Raw genomic sequence first — 14,276 nt, 5'->3', positions numbered from 1 at the left:
TCGAGGTAGGATCTTCTTGTCATGCCACTTCTTCGTCTCTTTGTACGAACTCGCACTCTCGTACGCAGATAGTCTGAATCCGTCGAGCTCATCCAGTTGAAGCAATTTTTTCTCAACTGCTGTCTTGGAGTCGAAGTTCAGGTACTTGATTGCCCACAGTGCTTTATGCTCCAATTCTACCGATAAGTGACAAGCTTTCCCGAACAGTAATTGGAAAGGGGACATACCTATTGGTGTCTTGAAGGCAGTCCGGTATGCCCACAGTGCATCATCAAGCTTCTTGGACTAATATTTTCTGGAGCTTCCCACTGTTTTCTCCAAGATACGTTTAAGCTATCGGTTGGAAATCTCCACTTGACCACTTGTTTTCGGATGATATGGTGTTGCAATCTTATGCTTCACGCCGCATTTAGCCAGTACGTATTCCACTTGTCTGTTGTCGAAATGAGTTCCTCCGTCACTTATGATCGCTCGTGGTACTCCATATCGAACGAATATGTTTCTTTTCAAGAATGCAATGACCACCCGAGCATCATCAGTAGGAAGGGCAACAACTTCAACCCATTTGGAGACGTAATCAATCGCAACCAAGATGTATTTGTTGCCATAAGAAGGCGGGAAGGGTCCCATGAAGTCCATTCCCCACACATCAAAGATCTCAACCTTCAATATGTTGTTGAGGGACATTTCATGTCTTATGGAGATGTTCCCCATTCGCTGACATCTATCACATGATTCAACGAACTTCCTTGCATCTTTGTAAAGTGTTGGCCAATAGAAACCACTCATCAGCACCTTTGCAGCCGTTCTTTCTCCTGCGAAGTGTCCACCGTAGCTGGAACCATGATAGTGCCACAGGACGTCCTTCATTTCTTCTTCTGGAATACATCGCCTTATTACGCCATCAGCACATCTGTAGAAAAGGAAGGGCTCATCCCATAAGTATTTCTTGACATCATGTAAGAACTTCTTTCTTTGTTGCCATGTGAAGTCTACTTGAATTTCTCCTGCTGCTATGAAGTTTGCAAAGTCTGCAAACCAAGGAGGTTTACTTGTGGTCTTTACTTCCTTCGGTTGCGGATCCGAGATGACATTGATAGCCATGATTTGCTCATCCGGAAATTCCTCTTTGATCTTCAGCTCAGGTCCGTCTTGAAGATCTTTTTCTTGAATTCTGGAGAGGTGATCAGCTACCAAGTTTTCTACACCTTTCTTGTCTCTGATTTCCACTTCAAATTCTTGAAGGAGCAGCATCCACCTCAGTAGTTGTGGCTTTGCATCCTGCTTATTCAACAAATATTTTAAAGCAGCATGATTAGTGTATACAATTACTTTAGACCCCAGCAAATACGATCTAAATTTATCAAATGCATAGACAACTGCTAGTAACTCTTTTTCAGTGGTTGCATAATTATTTTGTGCATCATTCAGAATTTTAATAGCAAAATAAATCACATGCAACAATTTATTCTTTCTTTGTCCTAAAACAGCCCCTATGGCATAATCACTAGCATCACACATTAATTCAAAAGGGAGTGTGAAATCAGGTGCAGTGGTCAATTGATCTTTTAAAATATTAAATGCTACCAAACATTCGTCTGTGAAGTTGAATTCCTTATCTTTGACCAACAGCTTGCATAGTGGTTTTGCTATCTTGGAAAAGTCTTTGATAAAGCGTCTGTAGAAACCTGCATGACCAAGAAAACTTCGAATACCTTTAACGTTAGAGGGAGGGGGAAGTTTCTCAATAACAAATATCTTAGCTCTATCTACTTCTATACCAGCTTGGGACACTTTATGTTCTAAAACTATGCCATCTTTTACCATAAAGTGGCATTTTCCCAATTTAAAACAAGATTACTCTCTTGACATCTTTGTAAAATAGTAGATAAATTTTCTAAACAGACGTCAAAAGAGGGACAAAAAATAGAAAAGTCATCCATGAAGATTTCAATAGATTTCTCAATCATATCAGAAAAGATAGAAAGCATACACCTTTGGAAAGTTGCAGGAGCATTGCACAAGTCGAAGGGCATCCTCCAAGAAGCAGTGAATGCTGTCTTTTCTTGATCTTCTGGAGCTATTACTATTTGGTTGTAGCCTGAGTACCCATCCAAGAAGCAGTAGAAGGCATGGCCAGCTAGTCATTCCAACATCTGGTCCAAGAAAGGAAGTGGGAAGTGGTCCTTCCGAGTGGCTGTATTAAGTCTTTCTAGTCAACACACATCCTCCACCCGGTGACTGTCCTTGTTGGAATCAACTCGTTGTTCTCATTTCTCACCACAGTGACTCCACCTTTCTTGGGTACCATTTGTACAGGACTTACCTATGCACTATCAGATATAGGGTAGATCATACCTGTATCCAACATTTTTACTACTTCCTTCCTAACCACTTCTTTCATGGTTGGATTGAGTCTCCTTTGTGGCTACCTCACAGGTTTAATATCATCTTCCATTAGAATTTTATGAGTACAAAAGGAAGGATTTATACCTTTTAGGTCGGAGAAGGACCATCCTATGGCAACTTTGTGTTTCTTCAGCACCTTGAGAAGCTTCTCTTCTTCAGCGGTTGTTATCTCAACATTGATGATGACTGGATATGTGTTGTTGTTACCCAGGAAGGCATATTTTAAATTTGGGGGTAACTCCTTAAGCTCAACCTTTGGTGCTCCAAGAGGGATGTCATATTTCTTTCTTTCAAGTTCTTCTACCACTGGTTCTTTATTATTTATTTCAACTTCTTCGTTGGTTTGTTCTAACTCAAGCGGGGAACTCTCCTCTTTCATAGCATCATCAATTGCTTCTTGTATTATGTCTATCATAAAACAGTCTTCTCCGTCTGTTGGATGTTTCATTGATTCGAAGACGTCAATGGTGACTGTTTCTTCGTTCACCCTCAATATCAGTTTTCCTTGCTCCACATCAATCATTGTCCTTGCGGTGGCTAAGAATGGCCTTCCAAGTAATAGGCGAATTTCGATGTCTTCTTCCATATTCTGAACTACAAAATCTGCAGGGAAGATAAATTTGTCAATTTTAACTAAAACATCCTCAATTACCCCATCTGGTCGTCTGATCGATCTGTCAGCTAACTGGAGAGAAACTGTAGTCGGCTTGAGCTCTTTGATTCCAAGAGCTCTGCACATGGACAGTGGTATCAAGTTGATACTTGTTCCCAGATCACATAATACTTTTCCAACTTCAATGTTTCCTATTTCAATAGGAATACTGAAGCTGCTCGGATCCTTCAGCTTGGGAGGAAGTTTCTTCTGGATGATTGCACTGTACTCCTCTGTCAAGGCCACTGTTTCGCATTCCTTCAACTTGCGTTTCTTTGATAGAAGGTCTTTCATGAACTTCACATAGTTTGACATGCTTTCTAGGGCTTCTGCGAAAGGTATGTTGACTTGCAGCTTCTTGAAGATGTCCAGAAATTTGGTGTATTGTTGTTTTTGGACTTCTTGTTTCAACCGCTGAGGGTATGGAACTTTTGCATAAGGAGACGGATCTGCTGCTTTTGGTTGTCTATCCAAAGCTTTCTTTTTCTCCCATTTGAACAGCTTCCTCTCTGGAATGCTCTTCTCTGCTTCTACTTCATCTTCTTCTTTCTCTTTCTCAGCTTCAGGTTCGGCTTCAGGTTTAGCTTCTTTCTTCTTTTCAACTTGTGGTTTTTCCACAGGCTGAATCACGATCCCACTTCTTGTGACAATTGCATTACATTGTGCCTTTGGGTTCGTGTCGGTGTTGCTTGGAAAAGTGCCCTGGGTTCTTTTAGTGAACTGCCTTGACAGCTGACCAATTTGAGTCTCTAAGTTCTGGATTGAAGCTTCTTGATTCCGGAAGGAAGCTCTTGTTTCATCTCTGAAGGCATCTGCATTTTGAATGTAGTCGGATGTTGTTTTAAATAGCTATGCAAAAGCCTTCTCCCATTTTGATGTGGTGCCTTGAGGTTGTTGTTGCAATGGCATAGGAGGATTCAGCTGGTAGTTTGACTTGTAACTCAACCCCGGGTGTTGATTATTATTCTTCCACCCTTGATTACCATATTGATTCCTTCCTAGATTGTTCGAGTTCTTTTGATCATACTAGAGTCCATTGACCTCCGCTGGTGGCTTTTCCGTGTTTATGATGTATTCACAATCCTCAGTTGCATGAGCCTCTTGACAAATATCACATTTAATGTTAGCATTAGAAACAGAAGAAACTTGAGAAATATTAAATTTCTTATTAAGGACATCTAATTATTCTTGTTGTTTCTTGTGCATTTGTAGCATTTGTTCATTTTGGGCTAAGAGTGCATCATAGCCTTCAAGCTTCATGATCCCTGATCTTCTTGGTGCAACTGGAGCAGGAGCATTGTCAAATTCTTGAGATGCTAGTGATTCCAACAATTCGAGTGCTTCCTCAGGAGTTTTTGTTTTCAATGAGCCTCCTGAAGCGGCATTTACCAATGTTCTTGTGTTGGCTGTCATCCCTTGGAAAAAGATTTTTTCCTTCTCCTATGCTTCAATTCCGTGTTGAGGACACTTCTGGAGTAATCCTTTGAATCGTGTCCAACCCTCGTTCAAAGATTCGCTTTGTTTGTTCAAAAGCTGTGATCTCTGCCTTGAGCCTAGCCATCTTTGAAGCTGAGAAAAATCTGGCCAAGAATTTCGCGGCTAAGTCATCCCAACTGGTTATGCTTTCTTCAGGTTGAGACTGCAACCAATCTCTTGCTTCATCTTTCAGTGAGCATGGGAATATCCTGAGCAATATAGCATCACGAGAAACTCCATTTACTTTTAATGTATCACAGTAAAGCAAAAAGTCATCAAGATGACAATAGGGGTTCTCTGTGCTTCCTCCAGCGAACTATTCTTTTTGAATCTGTTGCAGTAATGCTGGCTTCAGTTCAAAGTTGTTAGCCTTTATGTTGGGTCTAACAATGCTTGCTGTCTGTGGAGCTCGAGCTAGGGTCATGTAATCCCCCAATGTCCTTCGAACAATTTGATTGTTGTTTTCTGCCATTGGTTCTTCCTTAGGTTCCTCTTTTGGTTTTTCCTTTGTTTTCGTAGAAGTTGATCTGTTTTTGTTTCTTTCGCTTTCTTTGCTTTTGCGTCTTTCCTAAGTTTCCTCTATGTCTTTTCTATCTAAGGATCAAACTGCAAGAGTCGCGGGTTAGAAGTACCTCGCATAAACTAAGATTTGCAGAAAAGAATGCAGAAAATTAAATATGCAGAAAAAATATGCAGAATTTTTGTATGCAGAAAATGTTTTTATGGTATGCTTGAAGTGCAGAAAAAATAAACGTCCAATCTAAAATTTAATTAGTTACTTCTAATGTTGAAGAATTCGATCCCCGACAACAGCGCCAAAAACTTGTTGCGACTCGACAAGTGCACCGATCGTGAAAGTAATAAAGTGTACCGGAGTACGAGATCGTTCCCACGAGGATCAGAAATTCAAGCACTAGTTCGCTAATTGCGTTTTAGTTGGACAATCAAAGGTTTGGTTTGAGAGAATTGAGATGAAGAGAATTGTGGTTCAAAGAACTTAAAATTAAAAACAAGTAAAACCATGCAATATAAAAATTCAGAATTAAAAGGATGAATGAAGATGATGTTTGATTAAGATTTAAAACAAGCGTAGTTAAGGTTTCGACTTCCCCAATATCCTCAATATGTTATGAATTAAATGACCAAGAATCTGTTTCTTAATATATTGCCAATCAATTCTATCTGAGTTAATTACGGCTCAATTCCTTGTTACCATAAATATATGTAATCTTGAAAGAACTCTAGTTCCCCGATTATTCCCCAAGAAAACATGCATTAAGATCAAGAATTTCAAGATTGCATAATTACCCTATGTCTATACCTAGATCACAAGGATTATGATAAATTATTAAGTCAAGGTTCATGCACCAACATCCCTATTGTCATACAATTCCCCAAAATCGTTCTATAAGGAACAAACTCATAGAAGGCATTAAAAATAGATAATTTATTCAATTATAAAAAGAACAGGATTCAGAGACAATTTAATTCATAAACATAAAGATTTAATTGGGTTCCATCTACCCTTAACTACATAAAAGACTACTCTAGCATACTGAATTGAAAAGAAATAATAAAGAAAAGAGAACCCCAAGCCTCCATTGGTGTGATGTTAACTTGGTTCCTCAGTGTTCCAGCGCTCCGCAACAGGATTCCTCCTTGGAGTATGAATGAGGATGAATGAATTTCTGAATTGGTGAATGAGTGAGTTGGTCTGCTCCCAAGCTTCTTATTTATAACCATAGGAGTTGTATCCATTATTAAATCTCCCAATGAATCCATATCAGATTTGTATTTGATTTCATCTTTGTTTCCTTTTTGCATGTAATATCTTGGAGATTTGTTTGATGAATTAGAGCTTCAAATCTTTGTTGTATCTTCATCACATCTTCCCATTGGATTTATATCTTATTTCAAATCAAGGTTGAGGTGTTTCCTCCTTGTATCTATATGGAATCTGTTGCATATCTTGATTAAATCTTTCCTGGAGTTGGCTTGACCGTGTATGGACGTTTTAGCGTGCTGTAGCGCGCTAAAACGTTCTTGATGTGTATTCTTTTCTGCCTTCACACGTTTTGGCGTCCATTAGCACGCCAAAACGTGCTCTTCGAATGGTTTTGGTTGTTTTCAGGACGTTTTGGCGTGCTGTTGTGCGCCAAAACGTTCTCCTCCACAAGGGAATGGTGTTTTTCTTCATTTTCTGCGTTTAAACATGCTTCATGGACGCCAAAACGTCCTCCTTCAGCTGGTACACACTTGAAATCTTGCTTTCTTGTGACTTCAACTCACCTTGATGTCTTCCTTTTGTTCCAAAATTCCATAATATGTGTCAAAAACCCTTGTAAATTAGCATTACGAGAACATGTTAGCAAGATATTCAATTACTGTAACATTACAGCATAAAACCCTAATTTCCATGCAATTCATAAGATATAACAATCAAAATTAGGCCAAAAAACATGGTAAACCAAGGGTTTATCACTGGCCCTTCATCTCGTTTGCCTAAGAGGTGTTCATCCACCACTCATGTGCATCTCCCTCAAGCATGTAGGTAGATAATAGTAACTTCTATGGATCAGTACACTACATCACCCTAAAAATCTTATCTAGGGCCTTCAACCATTTGGCTGCGACAATCGGGTTATACGATACGTCAAAGGATGATGGCTTATGCTTGCGTAAAGCATTCAGCCGACGATCTCTCGTCTCCTGGTCCTAAATAGGTTCGTAGTATGGCTGCATCATGCCAGTAAGATGACTAACACCTTCCAAGTTACTCTGACCCATATTTCCTGAAAATGGTTTCATCCACTCCTATTCCCATCTTGATGATGAGGAGAAGGTGGTGGCGGTGGCAGTGGTAAACGATACTGGCCATTATTGCGAGCAGTCCTCATCTCCTCCAATATGACCCTCATTATAGTTGTAACACCCCGTGTGCACCTAGTGTATTAGACATACATATCGTAATAGCGCAGTTAAATAATTGCAGAAGCTAACTTTTCTTTCCAATTATGATATCATTATTTATTAACCAAGTGGATTACTTATTCCTTTTTAAAATATTGCTTGTATGTAAATTGCAATAATATCTAAACTGAAAATCCTCATATCATAAATATTATCTAGTCACGCAATTACACCACGTAGACCGGACCATGTTCTGATGCATAAGTATAACTCAAGTCTGAAATAACATAACTGATATCAATGTGGCATGGACAACCCCCATGCTCACCAAATAAGGAAACATAGCCAAACAATGTCTCAAATCAAACGACAATATGCTAATAGCAAAGCATAATCTATATCTAGGTGTATCAGTAAAGCAACATGCATAATCAACTCAACTCTAGCTTCCTGCCACCAGAGGTCTCAACCTCAGAGGTACCTGTAACTGAAAATGTGCCCCAACACGGGGTGAGATCTCTAAAAAGAAATCTTACTAAGAAATGGGTCCTCAAGGATCTCTCCACCCCAAGCTCACTTACACGTGCAATATAAGTTCCAAAACATAATAGCAATATAATTTCATAATTTGAGCAATGCATCATATATCCATGTCATGTGTGTATATACATCCTACTGGCCAAAGAATAAAAGATAGGAATTACATACATCTACAGCCTACAGTACTCCTGTACCTCACCCACGGAGTTACCGTCTTGTATGTCTCCATATACTCAGGGATTACCGTCTAGGTGAAAATACCCCACATACATATCATATGGAAATTCACTCATAAAACAACTCAAAAGCATGTCAATATTCATCATATATTTTCATAAAACACAGCATGCATATAAATCATCCCTCCTTGAGGTATGGTGGAACCAAAAATGGGCAAAATCGAGGACATGAAAGCTTACCTCGCAAGCTAACAATCACAACAACGAGTCCCCACTGGTCCACGGTCACCAAACAGTGCAATCACAATATGTTTAGACCCTAAACCTTATCAACATACAAACAGAAGTGTAGATTGGGTTTCTGGACCCATGATTGGTTAATATGAATCCCTATAATAAGTAACTAAGTCAGAATATCTTAGATTAAAGGCTTACGGCTTTGGAAGAAGCATAAGGGCATGAAACGAAAAAGGAAACGTTGTCGTAATGTAATGAACTTCTAGATTATGTATGTTGATAATGTTTCTGGTCTAAACAAATTGTGATTGCACTGTTTGGTGACCATGGACTTGTGAGGACTCTGTATTGGTATTGTTAGCTTGCGAGGTAAGCTTTTGTGTCCTCGGTTTTGTCCATTGTTGGTTCCACCATACCTCATGGAGGGATGGTTTATATGCATGCTGTGTTTTATGAAAATATGCGATGAATATTGACATGCTTTTGAGCTATTTTATGAGTGCATTTCCATATGATATGTATGTGGGATATTTCCACCTAGACGGTAATCCCTGAGTATGTGGAGACATACAAGATGGTAACTCCGTGGGTGAGGTACAAGAGTACTGTAGGTTGTAGATGTATGTAATCCCTACCATTTATTCTCTGGCCAGTAGAATGTATATACACACATAACATGGATATATGTTGTATTGCACAATTTATGGAATCATATTGCTATTATGTTTTGAAACTTATTTTGCACATGTAAGTGAGCTTGGGGTGGAGAGATCCTTGAGGACCCCTTGTCTTACTGAGATTTCTTTTTAGATATCTCACCCCGTTGTGGGGCACATTTTCAGGTATAGGTACCTTTGAGGTTGAGACCTCTGGTGGCAGGAGTCCAGAATTGAGTTGATTATGCATGCTGCTTTACTAATACGCCTGGATATAGATTATGCTTTACTGTTAGCGTATTGTTGTTTGATTTGAGACATTATTTGGCTATGTTGCCTTATTTGGTGAGCATGGGGGTTATCCATGCCACATTGATATCAGTTATGTTATTTTAGACTTGAGTTGTACTTATGCATCAGACGATGATGAACGCCGTGAGAGGCGAACAGGAAAGCCACGGAAGACGTGCTTGAGGCGAACAGGCTGGCGAACATGACCATGATGAAGGTCATGTTGGAGGAGATGATGACTGGTCGTGTTGATGGCCAGCATCCTCCGCCACCACCTCTACCGCCACCACCATCTCCACCTAGTCACCATGATGGGAACGGAGAAGGAGGAACGCATTTCCTGACCATGATGGTCTGAGCCACATGGAAGGCGTTAGTCTCCTCACGGGACCGATGCAACCTTATTATGAGCCAGCAGAAGACCAGGATACTAGAGACCGCAGGCTGAATGCTTTCTGTAAGCATAAGCCACCTTCATTTTATGGATTCTATAATCCTATTGTTGCTGCTAGATGGCTCCAGGCCTGGACAAGATATTTAGGGTGATGCAGTGTACGTTTCCCCAGAAGCTGATGTTTGCTACTTACATGCTGGAAGCAGATGCTCATGAGTGGTGGATGAACACCTCTCAGGTCTATGAGATGCAGGGTCATGTTATCACGTGGATATTCTTTGAGGATTTATTCCTTGGGAAGTATTTTCCCTATGATGCTCAGGAGAGGAAGCAGGGGGAGTTCGAGCATTTGGTGCAGAGCTCGATATCTGTTGATGAGTACTTGGCTAAGTTCAATGAACTGACCAAATTTGCCCACTTTAGGATTACTATGCCTACACCGGCATTCTTGGCTTCTAAGTTCCGTAGGAAACTTAATGAGGAGATAGCAGACAGGATAGGTGAAGCTGCATGCAGAGACTTTGGCACATTGATTCAGCAGTGTCGTGATATAGAGGATGTATGTTTGGTCAGCAAGGCCAAAAAGGTCAAAGTATCTGAGGTTAAGGGAACTGGTAGCTCCACTTCCTGGAGAGACAAGAAGTTTGGAGGAAAAGGTAAAGGGAAGCAGTTATCTGTTAGGCAAGCATTGAATCAGTTCAAGAAGACTTTGACTCAGGGGAGTGCAGCTAGACCTTCCACTATTCCCAAATGTACTGGATGTGGGAGATCACATGTTAGGCCGTGTGCCACCGGTCGGATCATTTGCTTCTAGTGTGGCAAGGAAGGCCATTATGCCAGAGATTGTCTTTTGTCAGCTGCTAGAGTTGCAGCAGTTCAGGCGGTTCTTTTGTAGATGATTCCTACTCCACCTACAGCAGCACCTGTCGTGCCACCAGCCATGGGCCGAGTTTACACCTTAGATCAGCAGTAGTTGGACAGAGCTCCAAACCTTGTGAGAGGTACCATTTCTATTGGTAGTCGTGTCATAGATGTATTATTTGACTCCGGGGCTACACATTCTCTCATCGTGACCCCAATTGCTATGGGGCTTGAGTTGCCTATTTCTGTGCTTTCTCCACCGTTGCGGTTACTATTGCCACCAGAAAAAAGTGTGTTACTTCCTCTGTACACTGTGATGTTGTGTTTCAGTGGGATGGCCGTGAGTACTCGGTAGATCTGTTTGGATTGTCGATGGCTGAATTGGAGATCATCCTGGCATGGACTGGTTGTCCAGGAATTGTGTAATGATTGACTGTTGTGCAAAGAAAGTGGTGATGTCTCCTTGTGATTCCACTACCAGTTCTTCTCCTTATATATCAGTGCTGCAGGCTAGGAGAGCCTTGAGAACTGGGGCATTTGGTTATGTCATGTTGGGAGGTATGGTGAGTGGGACACAGGAAGATATTACCGGCATTCCTGTGGTGAGGGAATTCCTCAAGGTGTTTCCTGAGGATATTTCTGAGTTTCCGCCTCAGCGGGAGATAGAGTTTTTCCTTAATTTGTTGCCTGGTGTGGGGCCTATTTTGTTAGCTCCATATCGGATGTCTCCACCTGAGTTAGCGGAGTTGAAGAAGCAAATTGAGGACCTGTTCGCGAAGAACTTCATCCGACCGAGTGTGTCTCCATGGGGAGCATCGATCATCTTTGTTAAGAAGAAAGATAGGACAATGCGATTGTGCACCAATTACAGACAACTGAATAAGGTGACAATCAAGAACAAGTATCCCCTTCCACGCATTGACAATCTTTTGGATCAGCTTAGGGGTGCTTGCGTGTATTCCAAGATTGATCTTCGGTCTGGATACCATCAGATTTGGGTTAAGCCGGAAGATGTCCCCAAGACCGTGTTTCGTTCGAGATACGGTCATTATGAGTGGTGATCCCGTTCGGGCTCAACAATGCACCAGCAGTATTCATGGATTACATGAACCATATTTTTCAGCTATACTTGGATCGCTTTGTGATCGTCTTCATCGACGATATCTTGATTTATTCCAAGAGTGACGATATCTCTTATGGGAAAATTCTTCAATCTGCTTCTTCAACTCTACAAGTTCCACTGGTGACATCCGATATGAAGCCAAAGAGATAGGCCTCACATTAGGCACTAGGTCAATGGAAAATTCAATCTCCCTTTCTGGTGGAAACTTCTTCCTGCTCGAACCTCAGCCAATAATAGTCTCATCATCTCCACATTCACCAAATCTGTTCTGAGCCGTGAGATCCTCACTGGTCTTCCTAACGTGCTCCATGTCTCTCTTTCTGGCCTCAGCCAACCTCTACAGATTAGCTTCCCTGGCAGTATTCAAGGTATGCTGAAGAGCTGCTTTGGATCCAGTGTTAGATCCTCAACTACCCGACAGGTCCTCTTTTGAGGAACCATGATAATTGCACACAACTACACCCGGAATGAGTTAGCTACGCTCATACAAGTGATGACATATGCATTATCAAAGAACTCACAGAAACATTCTATAGGTAGTCAACACTTCAGCAATAAATCAGTGAATGTCCCAGTGAAACTGCTCTGATAAATCAGCAAATGTCCCAGTGAAACTGCTCTGATACCATAAATGTAACACCCCATAGTACTCTGGTTGTTAACATAATGATTTTATAGCGTACATAGCGGAAGAGTTTATTTAAAGATTAATAAAACGTCTCGTAAAATATGAATAAACTTTTTCGAAAACATTTTCTGAAAACATTTCTAAAAAGGTTCACATGAAATACTGCGAAAGCATAAATCTAAACATACAACTATTAATTAGTCCATTACCCAGTATTAGTGGCCATTGACTAACCGGATATGACAACAAGTTTCATTCTTGCAAGAGTCTCACGGACAGCATACGACTGTTTAACGGATAACTGGGAGATAGGAATCTTACACACAAGTACACCTGATAGACATAATTATATAACAGACAGCTTGCAAGTCCCACACAGACTGCAATTCCCATCTAGGGTCAGTACATACATAATGGCTCTATGCCCAAATTAATAAATCCATACATCATGTATATATGTCCTCATTATATGCATCTAACATTACTTTAAAAAATTACAGACATAATCCAGAAGCTTAATTAATAACAATCCTGAGCATTATTACATACAACAAATAATCTCAAAATAAACTAACTAGGCATGTCAAAACACTGCACATGCCACATAACAATATAACATCATAAAATAAAAAGCAGCCTCAACCCACTAATCCATAGCTGGGCCCTTGCCTTTAGACTGCACACTGCTATCCTGGGTACCTGAAATGATGTCCTCAAATGGGGTGAGATAACACATTTCAGTAAGCTCAAAGTTTATAGAGGATCCTCTAATCCCCTGAGTCCACTTCCTACATGACAAGTCAGATATAAAGCATAAAATACAGGCATACAACGTAAACATATAATCATCATATCATTCTTGTGTAACCCGAGGGTCAAGGCTATAGACGGTTACACATGTGTGACTCCAGTGTCAAGCCATAGACAGTCAACACAACCTCAGTATGAAATAGCTCCCAGAGTCAAGTAATACGCAACCAACATACCATGATCACTGGCCAGGATTTTTATAACATATATCATCAGTGCATCATCATAACATCAAGAATTAAATAAAATCTATATGAATGTGAATAAATGCACATATACATTGTAACACCCCGTGTATACCAGGTTTGTTATCATGTCATCGTATCAAGCTTTGCTTAATTAAAAATGTGGAATATCTTTTTCTTTTCAATTATGACGTCATTATCAATTACCAAGTTGCTTACTTAGTCCTTTTAAAAACATTGCCTGTATGTAATTGCAAATAGACAGTTGTCTACACTGAATAATCTCATAATATAAATATGTGAGTATCTAAGTCTCGGAACTACAACACGCAGTTCAGACCATAATCCTGATACAATTATACAACTCGAATCTAAAATAAGACAAAGTCAATCAATGTGGCATGGACAACCCCCATGCTCACCAAATAAGGCAACAAGGCCCAACAGAGTTTCATCAATAACAACATAAATCATAAAGATAGAACATGTCAGCATCCAAGCATGACAGTATAACCAGCAATGTCTAACTCAGCTCCGGCCTTCTGCTGCCCGAGGTCTCAACCCCCGAGTTACCTGAACCTGAAATATGTGCCCCAAACGTGGGGTGAGATCTCTAAACAGAAATCTCAGTAAGACAAGGGATCCTCAAGGATTTCTCCACCCCAAGCTCACTTACATGTGCAATATAAGTTCTAAAAGAAGTTTGACAATATAAGTTCCAAAATCAGTGCAATACATTAGATAATCATGTCATGTGTGTCAACTATTCTACTGGCCAGATAAATGCAGGATTTACATACGTCAATTACCCACATCAGTACCAGCCTATGTCGTACCTGCCCACATGATCACATTCCCGTCTGGGCGAAACATCACATACATATCATAAAGCATTTGCAGTTAACAGCTCAAAAGCATTTCAAGA

At 40.4% G+C, this 14,276-nt stretch overlaps 1 protein-coding gene across 1 annotated transcript; it reads right to left on the bottom strand.

Moving 5' to 3' along the window:
- Window positions 1–2,428: 2,428 nt before the first annotated feature.
- On the bottom strand, window positions 2,429–4,474 carry LOC133314567 (uncharacterized). The gene is made up of 2 exons (XM_061516058.1): window positions 4,309–4,474; window positions 2,429–3,873 (listed from the first exon to the last, which is right to left on the bottom strand). The coding sequence occupies exons 1-2, from the start codon at window positions 4,472–4,474 to the stop codon at window positions 2,429–2,431; spliced, it is 1,611 nt and encodes a 536-aa protein (XP_061372042.1).
- Between the last annotated feature and the right edge of the window lie 9,802 nt (window positions 4,475–14,276).

This window comes from Gastrolobium bilobum, unplaced genomic scaffold (genome assembly GCF_033153095.1).
Source record: "Gastrolobium bilobum isolate Gb01-03AN ecotype WA unplaced genomic scaffold, APGP_CSIRO_Gbil_v1 utg128870, whole genome shotgun sequence".
In the NCBI taxonomy this organism is placed as follows: Eukaryota; Viridiplantae; Streptophyta; class Magnoliopsida; order Fabales; family Fabaceae; genus Gastrolobium; species Gastrolobium bilobum.
The sequence above is the reverse complement of the archived record's forward strand: the minus strand, read 5'-3'. Positions and strand labels throughout refer to the sequence as shown.

What these genes read in the sequence shown, in the direction of transcription:
- LOC133314567 (XM_061516058.1), bottom strand. Translation starts at nt 4,474, where the DNA reads ATGACAGCCAACACAAGAACATTGGTAAATGCCGCTTCAGGAGGCTCA. An exon ending in AGGGATCATGAAGCTTGAAG is followed by an intron (nt 3,874 to 4,308) that starts GCTATGATGCAC and finishes TTCAAAATGCAG; the next exon opens with ATGCCTTCAGAGATGAAACA.